The sequence below is a fragment of the Aotus nancymaae genome, unplaced genomic scaffold, assembly GCF_030222135.1.
Source record: "Aotus nancymaae isolate 86718 unplaced genomic scaffold, 86718_ANA_hifiasm-v0.15.2.pri h1tg000040l, whole genome shotgun sequence".
Taxonomy (NCBI): Eukaryota; Metazoa; Chordata; class Mammalia; order Primates; family Aotidae; genus Aotus; species Aotus nancymaae.
In genome coordinates this window covers 18,787,444-18,809,687 of record NW_026988454.1, presented here as the reverse complement: position 1 = coordinate 18,809,687, position 22,244 = coordinate 18,787,444, and the positions used below count along the sequence as shown (strand labels likewise).

At 44.5% G+C, this 22,244-nt stretch overlaps 1 protein-coding gene across 1 annotated transcript in view; it reads left to right on the top strand.

Moving 5' to 3' along the window:
- Nucleotides 1-22,244, top strand: part of UST (uronyl 2-sulfotransferase) — a 324,327-nt gene that overhangs the window by 201,864 nt on the left and 100,219 nt on the right. Inside the window, exon 5 of the mRNA XM_064360586.1 lies at nt 10,005-10,158. Coding sequence (XP_064216656.1) covers nt 10,005-10,158 — 154 coding nt within the window. The remainder of the gene's footprint in view (nt 1-10,004; nt 10,159-22,244) is intronic.

Genomic DNA, 22,244 nt, shown 5'->3' with positions numbered 1-22,244 from the left:
ATTTTTAATCCATTTATTTTTGCTACGGATGGATCAAAATTTGAAATATTTGAACAGAAACGTCATTTCTTCCTGGACTACTGTCTTAAATCTTATAAAAACTTGGAATTATTTTTTAATGAGAAGCCATTTGACCTAATAACTCTTTTTTAAAAAGGAATCAGATTTTGTATTGAAACAAATAAGAAGTCAGGAGATGAGTATTTTAGCATTAATATTTTATTGCACATTTTTATACAATTTGAACCTGCACAGAACTCTGGGAATAATTTAGTGGTAGAGTAATGAGTAATTTCTAGGATCCAAAGAGCTAGTACCAGCCTCTGTCTATCTTTTTAACACAGTCATGTGCCACATCATGACATTTTGGTCAATGACAGACCTCATATACATATTAATCCATAAGATTGTATTATGGTATTTTTACCATATCTTTTCTGTGTTTAGATACACAAATGCTTATTATTGTGTCACAGTTGCCTCCAGTATTCAGTGTAGTCACGTGCTGTCCAGGTTTGTAGCCCAGAAGTGATAAGCTATACTATACAGCATGGATGTGCAATAGGCTTACACCATCGAGGTTTGTGTATGCACACTCGATGATGCTTGCACAACCACGAAATCGCCTCATGATGCATTTCTCAGAATGTATCCCTGACATTAAGCAATGCATGACTGTATACCGTTTGATTTTCTAAGCCTTGCATGTTTGATGCTGGGGAGGTATTTAGAATCCTGAGGTTTTTTTTCCCTAGCAGCTGTGGTCTTCTGATAACAATACAAATCTTCACATTTAGGTTTTTAGACTCTCTATTGTTAAATTACTAGCTTCAAGTTCTGAGTATTCTCTTCCCCAGTGGTCCATTAGCATAGATTGACTGTCACTGTGCCTCATTCCTGAGCTGATGGCCCTTAGTGTCCCGCTCTCCCTGTGCTGGCCCAAGTCTGCACTCACAGCTGCTGTCTAATGACTGACAGATCACTGGTTCCAGAGGCAGATCTGCTGGGGACCAGCCTTGGAACCCCCGGGCCTCCCTTGTCGGCCATCTGACAGCACTTCTGTCATCTTAACATGGGGATGACAGTGCCTTGCAGGTCCACCCAAGAGCACCGAAGGTCCCAGAGCAGCAAGCAACATCTGTGAGTTAGTGCCGACCTAGTGGCTCCTGCAGGCACCAGGGAGGCTGGCTCTGGAGGAGCTGCTGCCCTGGTCCAGGGTGCCTGACTACCCACCTGGCTGGAAGAAAATTTCGGCCCTGCAAGGACTTTCCTGCTGTGCAGCAATTCCTGGGCAAATTAAGTGCAAAGAATGAAATTCAGTAAAGCAAGTGATTAAGCAGAAAAAAGGAGTTGCTGCCTTATCTTTCAAAGCAAGTGTTCCCTGAAGTTTCCTGGGCCTTCCTGATAACCAGAGTTCCCTGGGATGGTAACAGGACACCTGCAAATTTTCTGCAGTGACCTAGAGCCAGATGCTGGGCAGCTAGGAGTGTGTTTTCAACCACATTTATAAAGTGGCTTGTTACTGGATTGTCCGAGGTGTGTGCCCTGCCTCTTAATTCTAGAAGGCCACAAGCATATTATTAGACATGATTAGATAACAAGGCTTGTCAGCTCTTTCAGGCATTGTGTTTTATGACTTGCAAAGAGAAAAGCACTGCTTCTCTGATTCTTGCTGTTCTAGTGTGTTTCCTTCTAAGTCACCCCTGACGTCCTCAAACCTCATTCATGAACACTTCTCGCTTCATAGGTCAAAGCTTTACAACCAAACAGATTGCAGTGCCACAAATTTTAAATAATTATCTCTGAACAGTAGTATGAAACACAAGTTAGAAGCCGTGGCCACTATCTTAATTAGGTTAGCAGAACACAACATGGTGGCCATATTCTGTTACGGCCTCTGCCATCAAACACATGTACAGGAGTTTAGTCTTCATTGCTTTAATTCTGAAAGGAAAAAAATGATAAATCCTTTTAGAAGATACCATGTCTACAGAAAACAGTGCTGGCCTGGCTGTCAGGACCTCTAGTGTCAGAACTGGCCTCCCTACTGGTCATGATTCTTGGAAGCCATTCAACCTCTTGCTGGTCTCCATTTTTCCATTTTTCATCTGTAAAACAGGGACAGTTCTGTCATCCCTACCATATAGGGATGCTCTGAACCTGTGAAGGAAAGGCCTTCTCAGAGAAGGGTGCTGTATTGGTCCGTTTTCATGCTGCTGATAAAGACATATCCGAGACTGGGAAGAAAAAGAGGTTTTAACTGGGCTTACAGTTCCACATGGCTGGGGAGGCCTCAGAGTCATGGCAGGAGGTGAAAGGCACTTCTTACATGGTGGCGGCAAGAGAAAATGAGGAAGATGCAAAAGTGGAAACCCCTGATAAAACCGTCAGATCTCATGAAACTTACTACCACAAGAACAGTAGGGGGGAAACCACCCCCATGATTCAAATTATCTCCCCCTGGGTCCCTCCCACAACACAGGGAAATTACAGGAGTACAACTCAAGATGAGATCTGGGTGAGGACGCAGAGCCAAACTGTATCAGATGCTATAGACATTCAAAGGGGCACTTAAGAAGGCAGTCCTGTAGACGTCTCGAGCCGAGCCCACTGCCCAGCTCCTGACTTGGTTTCTATGACAACACCTTGAGGGCAGGGCTGGGCTCTGCTTCTCCTCCCCCAGTTTCACTTTGCTCAATTAAACACATATCTATGGAGTCCTTTCTTCTATACACTGCATGAGAACTGGGCTTCTGCAGTCAACATTAAATGTTTCTCTTGCCTTCGGGAAACTCTAAGTTCTTATATTAAAGTATGATGGATTTTAAGGAGAAGGTGGTCACAGGGCTTCTCCTAGGGGAAGTGGGAGGCACGAACCTCCCTGAGGGACAAGGACTCAGGGAAGGTGTTTCTGCAGGGATGTGAGGGATGGGTCAGCTTTAGACAAGTGAGCGGCTGTGCTCTTCCCAGCACAGCGACCAGCAGAAGAGCAGTGCGGAGTGGAACTGAAAGGGATGTAGTGCAGCCCAGGATGGACATGACAGGACTGGAACAGCAGTCAGAGTTTTAGGCAGAAATAACAAGAGACTGCCTGACCAGCTCTGCTGTTTTCAATAGCAAGCCAAAACCGACTCCGGAGGAACCGCCTCCTCCTCTCTTCACATCCACATGCCAGGGCCTAACCTTAGCTACCAGACTTCCATAAAAAGGAAGAGAATGATCATTTGAACTTTAATATATGACAAGACTATGATCGTTTCACTCACAAATCATGGGACATTAAAAATCAGCTTTTCCTTCTTTAAGGGAATTGCTTTATTTAAGGAAAATTTCTCCATCAATATGCAATTGACAGAGAAAAACAACTAAGTTGGGACTTGTTAAGTAAGAGGACTTTGACATACTTTTTAGTCTTTTCCTTTTTTTTTTTTTTTTGAGACAGGGTCTTACTCTGTTGCCCAGGCTGGAGCACAGTGGCACGATCTCAGCTCACTGCAACCTCTGCCTCCCGGGTTCAAGTGATTCTCCTGCCTCAGCCTCCCAAGTAGCTGGGATTACATGCATGCATCACCACACTTAGCTAATTTTTCTATTTTTAGTGGAGTTGGGGTTTCACCATGTTGGCCAGGCTGGCTTCAAACTCCTGGCCTCAACTGATCTGCTCACCTCAGCCTCCCAAGTGTTGGGATTACAGGCGTGAGCCACTGCACCCAGCCAAGGAACGTAACATACATTAAAAAATAATTTTCAGATGTATTTTCAATGATAAGGTATAAAGATAATGAAGTGGATCTTAAGAAACCTACTCTTACAACTGCTGACAGAGGTATTGCTTGTTTCAGGATAATAAGGTTCCCATGAGAAGAATTGATACTGTAACCTAATATTCTTTGTTGATATTTCCAATCCATCGCACATCGTTAACATGCTGCATGATACTTGCTGGCAAGTGGACTTTTAAGCATGAAAGTCAGGCCTCTCTCTCTACACTTTTTTTTTGCACACAAATGCTCAGAACTTTTGAAGGGTATGGCATTATACCATAACTAATTGCCCTTTCTTTTTTTTTAAATCTCATTAAAGATGGCATTTTACCTTGAAATTTAGACACTCATGAGTCATGTAAAATGCTATCCTGTGAGCACTTGGTGTTTCTACAGCTGACCTATTTTGTTTTTTCACCGTATAGTCTTCTTATCCTGTTTCTTCTTTTTCTTTTTTTTAGAGTTAGAAGGAACCATTTGACTATATCTAGTTTCATGAATCCAAAGATGGGAAGTAATTGGTTCAGACCAATCAGGTGTTTTGCCTCAGGGAAGGTTTCCTGCCCAGGGACTTACGCACAACTAGCTCTATGAGATCTCAAGCTTCGGTGTGGACTCCTGAGTTTCACATTGGGTTGCTCTTTCACACAGTTTTAGATCTCCCTGGAAATTCAAGCCAGATGAATGTTTTTCACCTGGACTATCTGGAGAATTGAGTCAAAACTACCTTAGCCTAAAAGATGCTTCTCTTTGTTAGGATGCTTCAGTAGGGTTTTCAGTATTTGCATACTATGATTGCATGTATCTTTTCCCAGTCTTCAGAGTAACTTTAGGAAGCAATTTCTGAAAAAGATCAACATTCCATCATCAACAGCATCCCTCCAAATCTATCTTAGATCTACACACTAGAAAGCCTTGTGACAAAGTACAATCCAAATTTGTCTATCCCCTGCCCCCAATCTTATTTGTTTTCTATGCTTTTATGTTTTGGGGGAGTATAAATATTTTTGCAATCCACAATGCCCCTCACTCTTCCAAATGTGCTTTTGCAGGGAAAACCTTAAGAAGCTTTGCCTCAGAGCCCAGTGTTATCAAAATAGTCTAAATGCATTATAAGAAACACCAATAAGCTAAATAATATCAAGCCACCACTTCCCTTAACCTTTTTACATGTCATTCTTTCTTTCTCTCCCATGACCCCTCTCTTCCTTTGCGTCCATTTCTGTTTTCTCATGTATCTCAGATGGTGGCTCCAGTGCCAACAGTCACTTGCAAAAACAAACAGACAAAAATGTGAAAATAAGTCAATCACCAGAAAAGCAGCGCAGTGCGATGTGCAAGGGAGTGTGTATTGGACACCTTTTCTCTTCCCTGCAAGTGAAGTCTCAAGTGCTGATGTGAGCAGTGTTTTTCATATCGACTTTTGTGAACAAACTCTGCCCTCTGATGGCATCATTTAACAAAACAAATCAGACTTCGCTAATTCCACAAGTCAACTTGGTTTCCACCTCTTATTTGTAAATGTTGACTTTGTTTTTTATTCTTCTTAGCCAAGTGATCCATTTCAATCCTGTGCCCTTCAAATCTCTTATCATGTGACAGACACTGCAAACTCTGAAGAAAACACCAAAGTAAAAATTGGTATTAGCAGTTAACACCGTCTCTGTCAACTTAAACACAGCACAGAAGTTCTGTATACAAGGGCGAGTTTTCTCTGGGTTTTCCCTATGTGAACCCTGGCTGGGCTCGTCTTCCTAAAATGGCACTTTATACCTCACAATTCTGCTTTTCCCTCTATGGGGAGTGGATCTCTGCTGCTGCATGGGTCACTAGTTGTGTTGGCCCATCAGGGACGAATATAATCTGGACTTCCCCTCGGCCCACCTCATTTCCTGATTATTCCTTACTGTTTATTTTATGCCTTGTCAATTTATTTTCCTCTCCGAGTAGGAGCCCTAACCCAACGACCCACCTCCTTCCCCATTTGTCTCAGATTCTCACAGCAAATGTTTCCATCTCTTCTGCCTTGGGACAGACCGGAGAGCAGAGCACAGCTGTCTCCTCTGCTTGTGTTTTGTGATGGGCAGTGGTGGGGGGTGAGGGGTCCAGTCCTGGGCAGGGGAGATGGAAGTGCCCACTGCAGGGGGTGTGAGGACAGAGGCCAGACCTCCCTGCCATGCTGGCCCCCACTGGACATCAGTGACTTCCCAGAGGCTCTTTTTTCTGTGACAGGCTCCAGCAAAGAGCGCTTTCACAGCCAGCTTGGCCCAGCACAGTGGCTCACACCTGTAATCCCAGCACTTTGGGAGGCTGAGGTGGGCAGATCACTTGAGGTCAGGAGTTTGAGACCAGCCTGGCCAATATGGCAAAACACCATCATTACTAAAAATACAAAAATTAGCCAGGTGTGGTGGTGGGCACCTGTAATCCCAACTACTTGGGAGACTGAGGTAGGAGAGTCGCTTGCACCTGGGAGGCAGATATTGCAGTGAGCAGGGATTGCGCCACTGCACTCCAGCCTGGGCAACAAGTGTGAAACTCCCTCCCAAAAAAAACAGTCAGCTCTACTACCCTTCCCCGCCTCAGCCACTAACCTTACTCTGTCCCCAAACGGTCCTGTCCTTTTCCATGATGGCCTTTCTCTCACTTCAAAGTGTCTTCCTCCCTCACTGACAAGAATCAAAGTCCTGTGCCTCTGGCCTATGGTATTTTTCACCCTTTAATGTAGATAGCAGCACAAAGATAACTTATACTTCTAGGCCAGGTGCTAAAAAGGAGATAGGCTTTTGGCAGAATGGTGGTTACCAGGGTGGGGAGAGCAGAAAAAGGGATTTTTTTGTTGAATAAGCAGAGTTCACTTTGTGCTGATGAAAATGCACTGGAGATGGGGGGTGATGATGATTTCACAACAATGTGAATGTTTTAATACCACTGAATTGTACACTTTAAAATTATGAAAAGGGTAAATATGTATTTTACCAGAATTTCTTAAAAGAACGAGATACACTTTCAAAAGCAGATTCCAATCACAGTAATCTCTGCTGTAATAGGAGTACAGAATAGTCTTAGTTCTCCAGGATAATTCTGGTCTTAAGTCTTGATTTAACATGTGCAATAATTGTTACCTCAGGAAGAATGCCTTTCAAATTTTGATGAAAATATAGCAAAAATTTTCACCCAGACTGGGCGTGGTGGCTCACTCCTGTAATCCCAGCACTTTGGGAGGCCAAGGCCAGCAGATCACAAGGTCAGGAGTTCAAGACCAGCCTGGCCAACATGGCGAAACTCTGTCTCTACTAAAAATACAAAAAAATTAGTCAGGCGTGGTGGTGCACGCCTGTAATCCCAGCTCCTCAGGAGGCTGAGGAAGGGGAAATCACTTGAACTTGGGAGGTGGAGGTGCAGTGAGCCGAGATTGCGCCACTGCACTCCAGCCTGGACAACGGGAGATTCCATCTCAAAAAAACAAAACAGAACAAAATTTTCCCCAAGTGTTTTGTGTAACTATTGAAGAAGTGACTAATAATATTGATGAGTTGATTAATTGATTGAGGTAGCAGAGTGGGACAGTTGTTGATGAAAATGCTCAGCATGAGGTGTTTGGAAATGCCTCTCAGAATGAGAACCATGCGGTTACAGTTCCTAGAGAATTATGCCCTGCTGCGGATCTTCATCTTCCATTTTGGGGAATTATTCTGGAAATCTTGCACTGGGTTGCAATGTGCAAACAAGAGCAAGTCTTCCATGCTCATCAAGACATGCCAGTCCTTACTTCTCTTGCCATTGATCAGAGATGGCAGTTGTGAGGCTGAGAACCATCTCCTGATGGGAAGCTGTGCATGGATTCACATGATTGGGCAGTTCTGCTAACTAGCACTAGTAGTCGTTCTTTACATGAGCATAGAAGAACAGTTGAGGATTTTAAAAGCATGAAGCAATTTTGAGGGTCTGATTAGGTGCATATTTGGTATGCAAGTCTTGTCTTCCTAGTCCCTAGCTTTGTTACTTTGGTTGCTGTTTATCATAGATATGAAACCCAATTTAATTTTAAAGGGGTGATAAATCTGGGCTGTGTACAGTAGTGAGCCAGTGCTTGGCACAGCTAACTCCTGGGACTCCAGTTAGTTGTTCATCCAGTTGCATGAATGTGTATTTCTGAGAACTAACAAGATTCACACTGCAAGGCTAAACTTTCCCATGAGCAGTGTCAGTGTGGTAGCATTTACAGGCTCCAGTGTATCCTTCATGTGTCCTGGTGCCTGCAATTCCACTATGTCACAGTCATTCCTTTGGATTCTTCTCTCTGAAGATTCTTTTTAAAAATGCAGACAAACTAGGGACCACATTATATGAATTCCTACACAAAAAGGATGGGTGGATTGTTATGCCTTTCCTCTGACAACAGAGCCCGTGATATGGGAAGAAACGTTAACGACCGAGAGGCACACACCCAGATGTTCATTTCTTCATTCGGTCATCATTTGTTGAGCACCTACTGTGTGCCACACAGTGAGCTACAGGGTATTGCTCCTGACTGCAGGAGGCCCATAGTCTGATGGGAGAGGCAGACATTTCCACACAGTGCAGAAGAGAGGGCCTGGGGCATAGAGGAAGGAGGCATGGACCCTCGGTTGGGCATTGATTGCTGAGGCATGCAATGTGACTGCAGGCTGGGTTTTGAAAGGTGAACGGAGTCTGCCAGCTGGAGAGAGGCAGGAGTGGGGTCCTGTCAGTTTTCTCTTACCTCTTTCTGACCCCTGACAGAATGTCCAGGCACGTTCCTCAGAAGGTCACAAGATCATAGGGCTAAAAAAGTCTGCAGGCCCCTCAGAAGGTCACCAGAGCATGACTTCTGCACAGTGACTGGGGCACTCTCCCCGGACTCCTCAGGGCTACTGGTTTCAAGCAGTTCAAAGGGAAAAAGAAGGAATTCTTAAGACAAATCCAGCCAACCTCATCACTTTGCCTCAGGAAGACCTTGTTCTTGGGCCAGGATTTAGTGCATTTGTCTAATCCTTTCATGGAAGGAATTAACATGAAACACCTGGCTATTTGCTCTATTTCTATCTAAAGCCACTGGATATCACTTGAAGTTAATTATATTGATTTTTTTTTTCGTTCTTGATATCCCACACAAACTTTCCTCAACTCTGTAATTCACCTTTCCATAATTAAGAGCACAGTTTCTAGAGCCAAATTGTCTGGACCCATATCCTAGTTCAGCTACAAGATGTGGACCCTATTCCTGCCTCAGTTTCTCCAAGTGTAAATTAGGATAATTATGGTCTCTACTCCACTGACATGTTATAAGGCTTCAGCTAGCTGGTTGCATGAGGTTTTTAGAACAAGGTGAATAGCAAGTGCTCAGTGAAGACTGGCTGTTATTCACCCGCTTACTGCAGAGCACCTCACCCAGGACTGTGAATTACAATGTAGAGGAAGTGCTGTCTCACCCAGCAAGGCAGTTCAGAACCTACCAATCAACTGAAACATTCACCAAGGGCCAACTGGGTACCCATGAGTTCTGTGCCAGACACTGGGAATACTAAATCCAATAAAGAGTGGCCCCCATCCTCAAGAAACCTACTGCCTAGTGAGAAAACTAGACACCATCTCTTCCTTAACATGTACAATGGCATGATTTGTACCTTGCTATACTATGAAATGTCCTCACAGCCTCTCAACAGGTACCTGGAACAGGTATCATCCTTCCCATTTCCTGCACAATAATAAAATGTCTATTGGGAAACACTGTTTGCTTATTATGTGTCATTGGCACCTTAGCATAGGAGGTCATCTTTTTTTGTTTTGTTTTTTTGTTTTTGGTTTTTTTGAGACAGAGTTTCGCTCTTTTTGCCCAGGCTGGAGTGCAGTGGCACGATCTCAGCTCACCACAACCTCTGCCTCCCCAGTTCAAGCCATAAGCGATTTGCAATTCCCCTGTGTCAGCCTCCGGAGAAGCTGGGATTACAGACACATGCCACCACGCTCAGCTAATTTTTGTATTTTTAGCAGAGACGGGGTTTCACCATGTTAGCCAGGATGGTCTGGAACTCCTGACCTCATGATCTGCCCGCCTCGGCCTCCCAAAGTGCTGGGATTACAGGCGTGAGCCAGCATGCCAGACCGGAGGTCGTCTTTCAATAAGTTCACCTCGAGGGGAGATGTCTAAGTAGACCCTGTTTTCCTCCTGCAGTGATGGGTTATAACGAACGCCATGTTTGTGTCCCTGTGTATTAGGTTTGGAGGAGACCAGCCTGTCTACATCAACATCATTAGAGACCCCGTCAACCGGTTCTTATCTAACTATTTCTTCCGTCGCTTTGGAGACTGGAGAGGGGAACAGAATCACATGATCCGCACCCCCAGCATGAGGCAGGAGGAGCGCTACCTGGTAAGTCATGTTGCAAGCAAAAGGTGGTCTCCCCACCGCCCGGAGAGCGGTCCCGCCAGCAGAGGAGGCTCACTCTCCCCTTCCGCGGCCTTCCCGTGGCGCCTCCACCGAGCGTGGCGCAGAGAGGGTGCTTCCGCCGGAAGGAGGTCTTGGCGAGAGAAACTGGTTCCAGGTGACCCAGACCCTAATGAACATTTCCTCAAATGATTTTCTGATTTTGCTTTGCTCAGTTGTCTTTAGCGCTAGGTTTGGGGTCCCAGAGCAGAAACAGTCTTTCGTGAGTCCTGACTAGCACTGACATGGTTAAGAGGAACAGAGGTGTTGGGGGCGTCTGTTAGAGGGTGGCAGCGCCCCTTCTCATCCCTCAGCCCATTCAGGTCCCATGGCAACCCGGGGAGGGAGAGGTGTCTTCAGATGAGGACCCTGAGATTCCAAAGGTTGTGGGATTTGCCACAGTCGTCTCTCAGGTAAGGACACAACTGTGACCATCCCCTGCCTTCAAGGTCTGTGTTCCTTCCACCACAGCACGATAGAACCCTGTCATTGCAGCAATAATTGTTTGCTTTCTCTGGACTTGTTTTGAGACCCTCAGCTCCGTAAGGGATGAACCCAGTAATTATTTCCGCAGCACAGAGGTTGGTAACAAAAATGGCGTGTGGAGTTGCATGTCTTTCTTTCAGCACTAGAACGAAAGGGACATTTCCCATCACTATGTTGAGAAATACTGAGATGTTGACAGCTTAGTGCCCAGTAGGCTGAAATCCTGGTCTCTGTCTGAGAGAGCCCTTGGGGTTCACCCGGACCCGTCCTGGGCTGTCTCCGGGCACAAGCAGAAAAGAAGGAAGTGTTGAGGATCACTCAGATGTGTCGCTCCCAGGGCTGGAAGATCGCCCAGCGCCGAAGCCACTGCTGATATGCCCTCCGCAGCAGCCTGGCCGCTGGAGGAAAGCACCTAATCTCGGGGCCACGGCCAGGACGGCTGCTTCCTCATCTCATTTTAAAAACCTAATAGAAGTGGATGTTCAGAGGCTGGGAGCATTTAGGGATGATGTCCCCTCAGTGTCATGTGCGTGTTTTCAAATCCATTATTAGAGTAGAGAAAACTGAGATACAGAGAAGTTAGTGTCTCTAACTTCTAGGACTGGATGACGACACCAGACCCATGGCTTTCCACTCACCTTCAGTATTTCATCCACTGCCTAAGGCTTCAGTGAAGTATTTTGGTGATATGTTTTTTGTTTTTATTTTCTTCCGCTGATGATCTATTTTAGAAGTGGCTTTTTTTTTTTTTTCTGTTGCCAAACCCTAATCTATTTCTTTATAGGTTATGAAGCTGTGCACAGTGGCTTACGCCTGTAATCCCAGCACTTTGGGAGACCGAGGCAGGAGAATCACTCTTGGCCAGGAGATCATACTGGCCAACATGGTGAAATCCCATCTCTATTAAAAAAACAAAAATTAGCCAAGCATGGTGGCACACGCCTGTGATCCCAGCTACTTGGGAGGCTGAGGCAGGAGAATCTCTTGAACCCAGGAGGTGCATGTTGCAGTGAGCTGAGATCATGCCACTTCACTCCAGCCTAGGCACCAGAGTACTCCATCTCAAAAAAACAATTTTTAAATAAAAATAAATAAAATAAAAATTTAAAAATAAACTATAGGTTATAAATATGACCATATTTTTTTAATTCAGTGAGATGTGTAATTGTAGTATAGAACCACTTACTAGAAGAATAATGTCTTCTCTATCTTCATTATTTGTTTTGGATCTTGATTAATATAGCTATATGTTCTTTTAAAAACAGCATACATTCCATTTAATCCAGATAATTCTTTCATAGTTCTGATTCAATCCTCATGCTAAGAAAGTTAGGACCAAAGGATAGCAGAAAACGCTGAAAAACCAATGATACAAAAACACGTCTTATGAACACTGCTCTTCAAATATTAATGTAAGAGTTGAGAGAAATGATCTAGCTTTTTTTGCTCTGTCAAGCTTTTGTTGCCATCCTGTAAATCATTTCATATGACGTAGTCTTCACACACTCACAGAAATAATAAACTGCAATCATTAGAGAGAAAGGTGGCAAATGTGAGGGGAAAAAATATGGTTTGGAGTTTCTATTTGTTTGTTTTTGTTTTTGTTTTGAGACAGAGTCTCACTCTGTCTCAGTCTCATTCTGTCTCTGAGAGTCTGCCTAGGCTGGAGTGCAGTGGCGAGGTCTCTGCTCACTGCAACCTCCACCTCCAGGGTTCAATCCATTCTCTTGCTTCATTCTCCTGAGTAGCTGGAACTACAGGCACCTCCCACCACACCCGGCTAATTTTTGTATTTTTAGTAGAGGTGGGGTTTCACCATGTTGGCCAGGCTGGTCTCGAACTCCTGACCTAAAATGATTCACCCACCTCGGCCTCACAAAGTGTTGGGATTACAAATGTGAGCCACCGCACCTGGCTTGGTTTGGAGTTTTTTTAAAAAGGTCATAAAATGTTGAAAGTTGGTAGTTGGGGTAAGTCTTATATTTTTGAAGAGCTGGTAACTGCCTTTATTATGTGACTTGAGAGATTGTAGGGAGATCTCCCTGCTTGGAATTCTGCCCTTAGAGATTTGTAGGGGCCCCTTTCCAAATGTAAGCACTGTGTTCAGGAAGGATCTATGTCAGATGAGGTCATGAGATTGATCCTTGGCAAGGCCCCCGCAGGAAAGTACAGGGCTCCCCAAAGCAGCACAGCAGAAACCCAGGGAACTCAAGAGAGAAGAGCTGGTGGGGGGAGTGTGTCCCCTTCATGATCTGGTTCTACCCTGACCTGGTTAGAAGGCTGTCTTCTTGTTCAAAGGATAGTTTGTTTATTTGGAAGAAGATGGTTTATTGCCTTTTTTAATAGCTGAAACTTTTAATTCCATCTCCTTGATCCCATTAGACCCTTGAAATAAAATTGCCCCCTTTCAGAAGGGTCTGTCCTCATTTTGGCAAAGCCTGGGTGGTCAGTTGTTTGACTCAAAAGAGGGTGTTGTTTGTGTCTCAGCGGGGTACAGGCAGCTGTGAGAAGCCCACTATCCCCTCCTCGCAGGCCACCCCTCCCGTCAGAGGTCCCTCCCTACACACCGCAGGCACAGGGTCTTGGGTGCTGGCCTGAAATGGGTCTGCTGATTTACCACATCGTTCCAGATCTCAGTGCTCCAAAGCCTCTTGCTTTATCCAGTTGCCAAAAATCGGACAGTTCTGCTCCTGGCCCTGAGCCTTACAGAGCTGCTTAGCATACAGCTGGGAGCAGCCAGTGCCTGCCTCTGAGCCTGCTCTGGGGGTGAAATAATATCATCTTGTGAGGCAGGGTGGTTTGGAAGAAAATGGAAAGAGTAAAGAAATCCTAGGATTTGCAGGAACTCCAAGCAGGATGAGGACACTCATTTTACAGGTGTGGAAATAGGCCTGGGATTCGGGGTGGGGTAAAGTCCCTGCCAGGAGGAGAAGCCAGACCTCCTGACTCCACCTTGGTGCTGTTTGCCCACTCAGACCTTACGTTTTTACCTCCTGAAGGGTAAAGGGAGAAGAGGACTAGGCCAAGTCCCATGCTTTTGAAGCAGAATCATTTTATGGAACATTGTCCATCTGTACAAAGACGTCGCTGTTACAGCAATTTGTTTTCAAATATGCAAGCATCTTATAGCTACTCCTTATTTTCTGGGAACAACTAGGTTTTCTTAAACTTTCTATTTCTTTTCAAACTCTTCTTTCTTTGCATTTGCTGGAAAATCATTTTTTAAATGAATCAGTGCTCGCATAGATGCAAGTTCAGCTTCTAGCAGCCATACTGTGAAAAGGCAGTTGTCTTAGATTCATTTCTTTTTGACCATAGCTGGAAACTCCCCAGTGCTGAAGTGGCTGCCTCCTTTTTGGGGGTGAGGGTCCTCTGAACCCAGGCACACTTGAACACATCCCAGGACCTGAGACTCTTCGCCAGCTCATGTCCAGCCTCCTTTATTTCCAGTGTAGGGAAATACCTGGCACACAGACCATATTTAATGAAAGAATGAATGATGAAAAGCTTTTTCTAATGAAGAGCAACTGTTGTCATTTCCAGATGAGGGAGGGCATCTTATTCCTGCTGAAACCTCTTCCTTTTCTAATCTCAGAGCTTCCATGAAAGTGGATTTCTTGTGCTGTCATTTTCACCCGGCTGGTAACACACGTCAAGTTCTCAAAAATGTCAAATTGGGCTCCTGCCCTAACCATTATTGCCACTTCACCAGGCCATTCTCCATTTGAAGAATAGGAAGAGAAGGGAGAAAATTTTCCCAGAGAAAACACTGCCTCTGTGACACTATTTATTCGGCTTGGCTGTAAAGTGTGGAAAGTAATGCATGTTTAAAAGAAAAGATGCGTAATTTACAGCTTCTTAATTCATAAAGAATTCAGTGAATCATGTTGGCCCTGTTGGATTCTGGAGAAGTCTGAAAATTGGCCAGAGTCAGCAAAGGTTTTTAGAAAGCTATGCATTTTAATCTACTTGAAAGTTTTGGACTAGGAACGTCCTTTAACTTTGAAAGTATACATATGAAACACTGGTGTATGGAAATTTCCACTCTGTCTTGACCAGCTGAGACTGTCCTGTGAATGAAAGAAACCTCAGGCATCGCCTCTATTCCTAAAGCATCATTTTTCGTAAATAAATAAAATGAAGAGGGCTTTGGATTATCTGCTTTTTAAGTGCTTCAGTAAATATCTATGTTTTCCAAATCTGTGAAGATAAGAAAGTTAGTCTCTTGGTCTTCAACTAGTTCAAATTTAGCTTCCAATTGCAGGCTGAGCTAGGGCCCCATGATAAGGTGTATTTATATTCCCTTCTCAGCTGCCTTAGCTGGGTGACTTGGCCTGGGAGTTAGCCTCTGTGAACCTTGCTTGTCTCTTCTGTACAATGGGACCATATTACCTAGTTTGCCTGCATTACAGGGTTGTTGGAGAGTCAATTGAGCATTCCACACAGAAGTGCTTTGGAAGCTAAAACTCTCCAGAACACATTTCAGTATTGATGCTCCTACCCCTTTGGCTCTGTTACTGGCTCCACATGACCTAAAGGGGCCATTTTTTCCTACAGACCTGGAGCTCCTCTTCTCAGGGAGTCCACAGGGGCTGCTGTTTTCCTGGGGCTCAGGACATACTGGGTCCTGAACCCGCAGGTCTACTTCTGCTGTGGTCTCAAATTGCCTCACTAGACTCCTTCCCCTGGGAACCCGTTTCTAAGGAAACTGCTTCTCTTTGTGTTCCCAACAGCTGGAGATGTGTTTTGATCCCAGCCCGCTGGCATACATTTGTCCTGTGTTTATTTACTTGGAAACCTAAGCTCCTGTAGGCCCTGGGTTGGAAAGTCATATACACGCACCCTCTCCCCCGCCAAGGGGTAACGAGAAAGGCACGCCAGAGCCGAATGCTCTGCCAGGCTGATGCAAACCATCCAGGAGCATGGAAGACCAGGAAGCCCCTGCTTCAGAGATATGCTGTGAAATACATTTGTCCTGGGTAAATGTAAACTCCTGTGTCCTCCTAAAGAAGGAGTCACAGGAGTTTTTAGGACCAAAGGCCACTTCTAGGGGTGAGCAAGACCCGAGGGTATCCCTGGGGATTCAGGCAAACAGAAAACAAGATGGGTGAAGTAGGGGGCAAGGGAGGAGAGGAGGAACCAACAAAGGGATTTTGGAGCCAGAATAGAATGCAACCCTCTGCCACCTGTGCTACCACCACCAAACAGCAGCAGCCATGCATGTGGCGTGTAGCAGGTTAGCATGCTTTGCCTCATGTTGGGGCATCTGCCCTCACAGCCTCCCCTGGTGTAGCTATGAGCACTCCTCAGTCCCCTCTTATGGACCAGGATGGTGATCCCAGAGAGGCTGAGGGGTGGTTAAGATCAAACCACCAACAAGGGGGAGTTGCATGAGGCTACCTTAGTTACAAGGGGCTTACGATTCACTCAGCTCGCCTCTGGTAACAGGAGCCAGCAGGCAGGAGAACTGTGGGAGTGAAGACAAAAGGACGGCAGGCCAGTGAAGACCAGGAAACGCCAGGAAGAGCCAGGCCCCATGGGAAGTGTGTAACCCACAGCACAGCCAAGTCACATGGAAACTAGAAGTTGTTGAGACTTAGAGCCACATCCAGCACCCAAGTGTCAGTGGCCAGGCTGCACCAGGGTTTTCAGTTCTCTTCAGCCATCTTCAGAGACACCAACCTTGGATTGAGCCCCTCTCATGCTTCACTCCTCTCCTTCTTCCATCTCATTTCTCTAGCCTAGCTGGAAAGGGCTCTCCACTTTTAAGGACTTACGTCATTAGATTGGGCTCATCCAGATAATCCGCCATAGTCTCCCCTCTCAAGGTCTGTAACCTTACTCACATTCGCAAAGTTCCTTTTGCCATACGAGGTAACATAGTCACAGGTCCCAGGGATTAAGATATGGACAACTTTAGGGTCCATCATTTTTGCCTACTACAATGTCACCAAGGACGACTTACTCAGCATGGGGCAGAGAGGACTATGGAGAGGATGTGGGTGTGACAGGCATTCTGACACTTGGCTATGCCACTTACAGGTGCTTGCCACTGTGCATTCTACTGTGCAGTGGCACCAAAACATGGCTGTCCTGTCCCTGATCTGCAAAACCAAGTGTCCAGTCAAACATTTTGTTTTTCTTCTTCTACTAGTGACTCATCCATCCATCATTCATTCATTCACTCAATAAACACTGACTTAGTACTTTCTGTATAGTAGGAGCTATAGTAGGAACTGGAAATCAAATGTTGAGCTATAATAGACACCATCAGTCCTCACGGAGCTCACAGACTGCAAGGGAGACAGGCATTCATCCTAAAACCACACAAATGTATGTGAAGTCACAGCTGCATCACATCCTACAATGGGTGGCGGGTGGGGGGGTGGACATGGCGCTGTCCAGACATTGAATGGGGTAGTTGGCAAGTCTGGAAGTCAGAAAAGTGATGATTGCGCTAGATCTAAGGGGAAAGAGGAGAAGGAAGAACACTCAGGCATAGAGAACAGCACATACAAAGCCCTGCAGCAGGAGGGAGCACAGCGAGCAGGGAAGAGAACCAGGGAAGCTGAAGCAGGGTGGGCTGAGGGAGAAAGGAAAGAGCTGAATCCAGTGATTTGGGGAGGCAGTGGGTGGGCCCCAGAGAGCCTCCCAGACCCTGTTAAAGATCTCCGGGGAGGCACTAAAGAACTTAAAGCAAAAGAAGCATGTTTACAGGGCATCCTGGATCTTTTACATTTTGCAGTGGAGGAATCACTTTGGCGACAACATACAGAGTGGAGAAGGGCTTCGACTAGATGTGGATAGACCAGCTAATCAGAGGCTACTGTACTGATCCAAGTGCAAGATAAACCAAGGAGCAAGTATTTATGGGGCATCAACCATGTGCAAGGAGCAGTTCCAGTTGGGGTCAGGGGCAGCGATGAGGGAGCAATTACAAAGACGTGGAAGACTCATTGCTGTGCTTCTAGTTGCTTGCTGCCTGGTTAGCAACAGAAGACTCAAACTCGAAAGGCTTAACACCAACAAGGAGAGAGATACTAATAGCTCAGTGCAGCCATACAGGACTTGTCATTGACTGGGATGTGTTAAATTAGCAATCTGAAAAATGCGGGGAGGAACGAAATCAGCAAGAGTGGGGTTGGGAGCAGCTTCCCAGAAGAGCAGCAGAGGGGAGAGGAGAGGTGGGCGCAGTCTTTAGGGGTAGAAGCAGGTGCGGCAGAAGGCTCTGGGGACAGCAGGAGGAGACAGTTACAAGTGAGGTGACACTTTAGAAAGTGTGTAAAAGCCTGAGAGCAAGAGGCTCACTCTATGGTGAACCACCTATTTGGCAGAAGCAGAGGGCTTAAGAAGGCGAGGAGCTTGGGGACGGCGAAGTGTTTCTCCAGATGTCCCAGTTGTGGGAAAGCAAAGCTTCTCTGATGGCTGCCAAGGCAGGTTTGCCCGACCTGCTGTCTCCATGCAAGGTCCCATCAGGCACACCCAACGCAAGAGCACAGCCAGGTGCATCCGCCGGCCACCTGTCAGCTGAGCGCATCTGCTGTGAGCCCCGCCCCTCGCTGTGAGTCAGTGGAGCTGCTGCAGCTGTGTCCCACCGCTGGCGCTCAGCGCTGCGCCCCTGCTGGGGGTGGCTAACGCTTACTAAGGCGGTGGTTCTCAGCCTCGGCCACTCATGGAGTCACCTGAGGGCTTTAAAAGTTACTGATGCCTGGATCCCACACCGGAAAGTTCTGGTTTAATTGGTCTAGGGTGCAGCCTGGGCTTTGGGTTTGAAAAAAAAAAAAAAAAGCTTCAGGAATGATGCCAACGTGTAGCTGAGGTTCAGAACTACTGAGGAATTAACAACACATCGGTTCCTGACTGCCTTAGCAGGAGCTGTTTACATTGCGAGAAGCACATCCTGAATGCCTTATGGAAGCTTACCTTCTTATCCTCTGCCCATTTGGAAAAACCTGTATTTGTCCTCCCTTAGGCATTTTTATTTGTTAGGCTTTTAATTGGCATATGCAAATAAATGTCATTAAAAAGGCTTGATGGTATAGTGCAATATTATTTGTTGTATTTATGAATATTCTAGATATGCCTTAAGTCAGACTTTATTCTAAAGTTGAAGTAGACAGTATTTATCATCCACAAACCAAGGAGTGCATTATACTGTACATTTTAGATCTCACTTTAGGAAGCCACGCTTTAGACAATAAAATAGAATGAGCACTTTGATGAATAAAAGATTTTAGCATATGGACATCTTTTTATTTTGGTTGACAAGCCACTTGGAGTCCATTGCCACGTCTTCAAAGAGACATGTGACATTCTTTAAATGCAGGCCAATTCATACAAAGACATGTAAATGCAAAATTAAAAGACGTGGGTGAGTTGAACTACATTTTAAAGGCAGTCAGGAAATGTTCTCTGAATGCAGTCAGGGGGCTTGCTATCGAAGGAAGCTGTGGGATGAGGTTTTACATAAAGTGAAAAACTAATGGCTCCATTTAACTTTGTTAAAATTTTGAATTTTATACCCCACACTTATTTTTGCAGAAGTTGGCATGCCTCTGCAGTTGTCCTCAATTGCTTTGCCATTTGTAATATTTTTTTCTCAGCCCAAACTGTTTTACATACACAGTATAAATTCTCTAGAGGCTGAATGACCTCCAAACATGTTCTTAAAAATATTTTGCAAAGTCTAAAGACAGGAAAAGTAAGTGTAAAACATCTAAGAGATTTATTGGAATCTCAGCTTGAATTCTAATTGCGAGTACTTATGAAAATGTCAATATTAACATGAAATAGCTGGCAGTTTTTCTAATAAATGTAAATTGAATTAGATAGTGTGTAATTGGAAAAATACTTGCTTCACTCAGGTTTCTCAAAGCAAGACTCAGAATTTGTTAGCTGCAGCACCCTTGCCCTCTAATGGCTGGAAGTTGAAGGACAAGGCTAAAATATTTTGACTACAAGAAGGATAGAAACTAAGAGGAGGGAATTTCTGACTATTTGTCACCATATTGAGGACAAAGCATGCTTCCCAAAGCATGGAGCATAATGTCGATGTTAGCATGAGCTTATTATTAAAAGGAGGTGGGTAGGTGGGGAGACAAGGCCATGCTAAGTATCTTGGAGCTTCAGAATAATCTTGGATAGAAACAGGTAATATAGATGCCTAATCTCCTGAAATGCAGTTGAAAGTTCAAACTTGCCTTATAATATTAAAAAAATTAAATACCTGAACAAGTTATACAATAAAGAATCTAGCCTGGACGTTGTGATGGTCCTGGTTTATAGTCATTGAGATTTGCTAAGCACATGTAACAAACAACTTTTGTTCCCTTTTCTGACTGACCAATGAGTGTCTCAGACAGAGTAGAAATGATAGTAGTAAAAGTGGTTTGGCAGAAATTTCCTAAGAAGTTTGATTTCAGCCTATGTGCTTTCTGGGAAAGCATCCAGGAACGAATGGAACAGGTGGGGGCTTAACTGGCTACAAAATCACACAGCCTCTAGAACAAAGCACTTTTTCTCTGACCCTAAACCCATGCAGATATTCACAGTTGAATGAAAGAATTTCAACCAAAGCTTATTCAATTTCCTGACAAAGCTTTTAAAACACCTATCTGCAAGAAGCCCCAGTTGCCAAATGAGTAAGGCACTGACTCCCTAAAATATGGCTCTGCATTTTATTTACAAAGTAAAAACACAATGGAATTGTCTCAACATTCAGCTAAAAGTTTGCATAGGCATCTCTCTTTGCATTGAAGATGAAATAACACTGATGTGATTTTTATAGCAAGATGGCTGTCTCTTTGCCACCCTGCAGAGCATTAATCCTTCATCCCAGGTTTTGTAATTAACCACTTGGATAAGACTTGTAGGAAGAGTCAGCAGATGTATAAGACAAAGTTAGCAAGTTCAATAATCAATGAAGAATCACGCCTGTAATCCCAGCACTTTGGGAGGCTGAGGCAGGAGGATCATGAGGTCAGGAGATCTAGACCATCCTGGCTAACATGGTGAAACCCCATCTCTACTAAAAATACAAAAAAATTAGCTGAGTGTGGTGGCACACGCCTGTAGTCCCAGTTACTCAGGAGGCTGAGACAGGAGAATAGCTTGAACCCGGGAGGCAGAGGTTACAATGAGCCAAGATTGCGCCACTACATCCCAGCCTGGGCGACAGAGCGAGATTCCATCTCAAATAAATAAATAAATAAAAGAAACTTTGATGACAAATGTCAGGTATAATCGATGGCATTCTGTGTCTCACCACTGTTAATAAAAACCCTGTGAGATTAAGAAACGGGTCCTGAACCAAGGCGATAAGATTAGCCAAAACCGGTTTTGTTCAGTGTAGGTATTTCTTTTTGACATTCTCTTACATTGCTTCTTAAACTCTTCAGTTATTTCATTACTCTAAGTCTTATGTTTTGAACTAAAATGTAACTTGATAATAGAATGCCATCTTTTTTAGTCTCAGTACCCATCACAGCTCCCTGTTAAACTCCCAACAACAGAGGCTTATTATTAAAAGGAGGCGAGGATGTGTGCAGCTCCAACAGCGTCCACCTCTTTTCCCCACTTGCATGTGCAATTTCAACATATTTTGAACACCTGTAATATGCCAGACACTGTCAACCTGTCTCCAGTTCATCTTCTTCCAAGCCATGGTCAAAGTGTTCAGGGTGTATATCTGACTTCATCATTGCCTTGCTTAAAACACTCCTATGTCTTTCTGATCTTTAAACGTAATATTAGCTATCATCATTATTATATTATTATTATTTTATCGAAAACCATCACAACTGCACGTGAATCTATAGTTATCTCAATAAAATTTCAGTTAGAAAAAAAGCATCGTGCACCAATAGAGAAAGGATAGGTTTATCAATAAGTAGTGCAGGAAAAATTTAGTTAAGGAACCCGACATACATCAAATAAATTCACATGGATTAAAAAGGTTAAATATGAGAAATCAGAAGGATGTGTGTCTGAGCCGTGGAGGCTGTGAGTTGTCTATGCTGTGGAAGAAGATGTAACTGAGCTAGAGGATGGCAAAGCACACAGGCAATGGGAGAAATCACAAAAGAAATGAATTTTAGATTTGTCTTTAGATAAATTAAGTTTATTTCACAAAAAGGCATTATAGGCAACGTTAACAGGCAAATCAAATAGAGACAATATTTACAAATATGATGAGAGTTTATTCTTTTTTTTTGTTTTGCTTTTTTTTTTTTTTTTGAGACAGAGTCTCGCTCCGTAGCCAGGCGCCAGGCTGGAGTGCAGTGGTGCGATCTTGGCTCACTGCAACCTCCGCCTCCCGGGTTCAAGCAATTCTTCTGCCTCAGCCTCCCAAGTAGCTGGGTCTACAGGCACACGCCACCACACCCAGCTAATTTTTTTTGTATTTTTAGTAGAGATGGGGTTTCACCATGTTGGCCAGGATGGTCTTGATCTCTTGACCTCGTGATCCGTCCGCCTCAGCCTCCCAAAATGCTGGGATTACAGGTGTGAACCACCGCACCTGGCCGACGAGAGTATGTTCTTGAAGA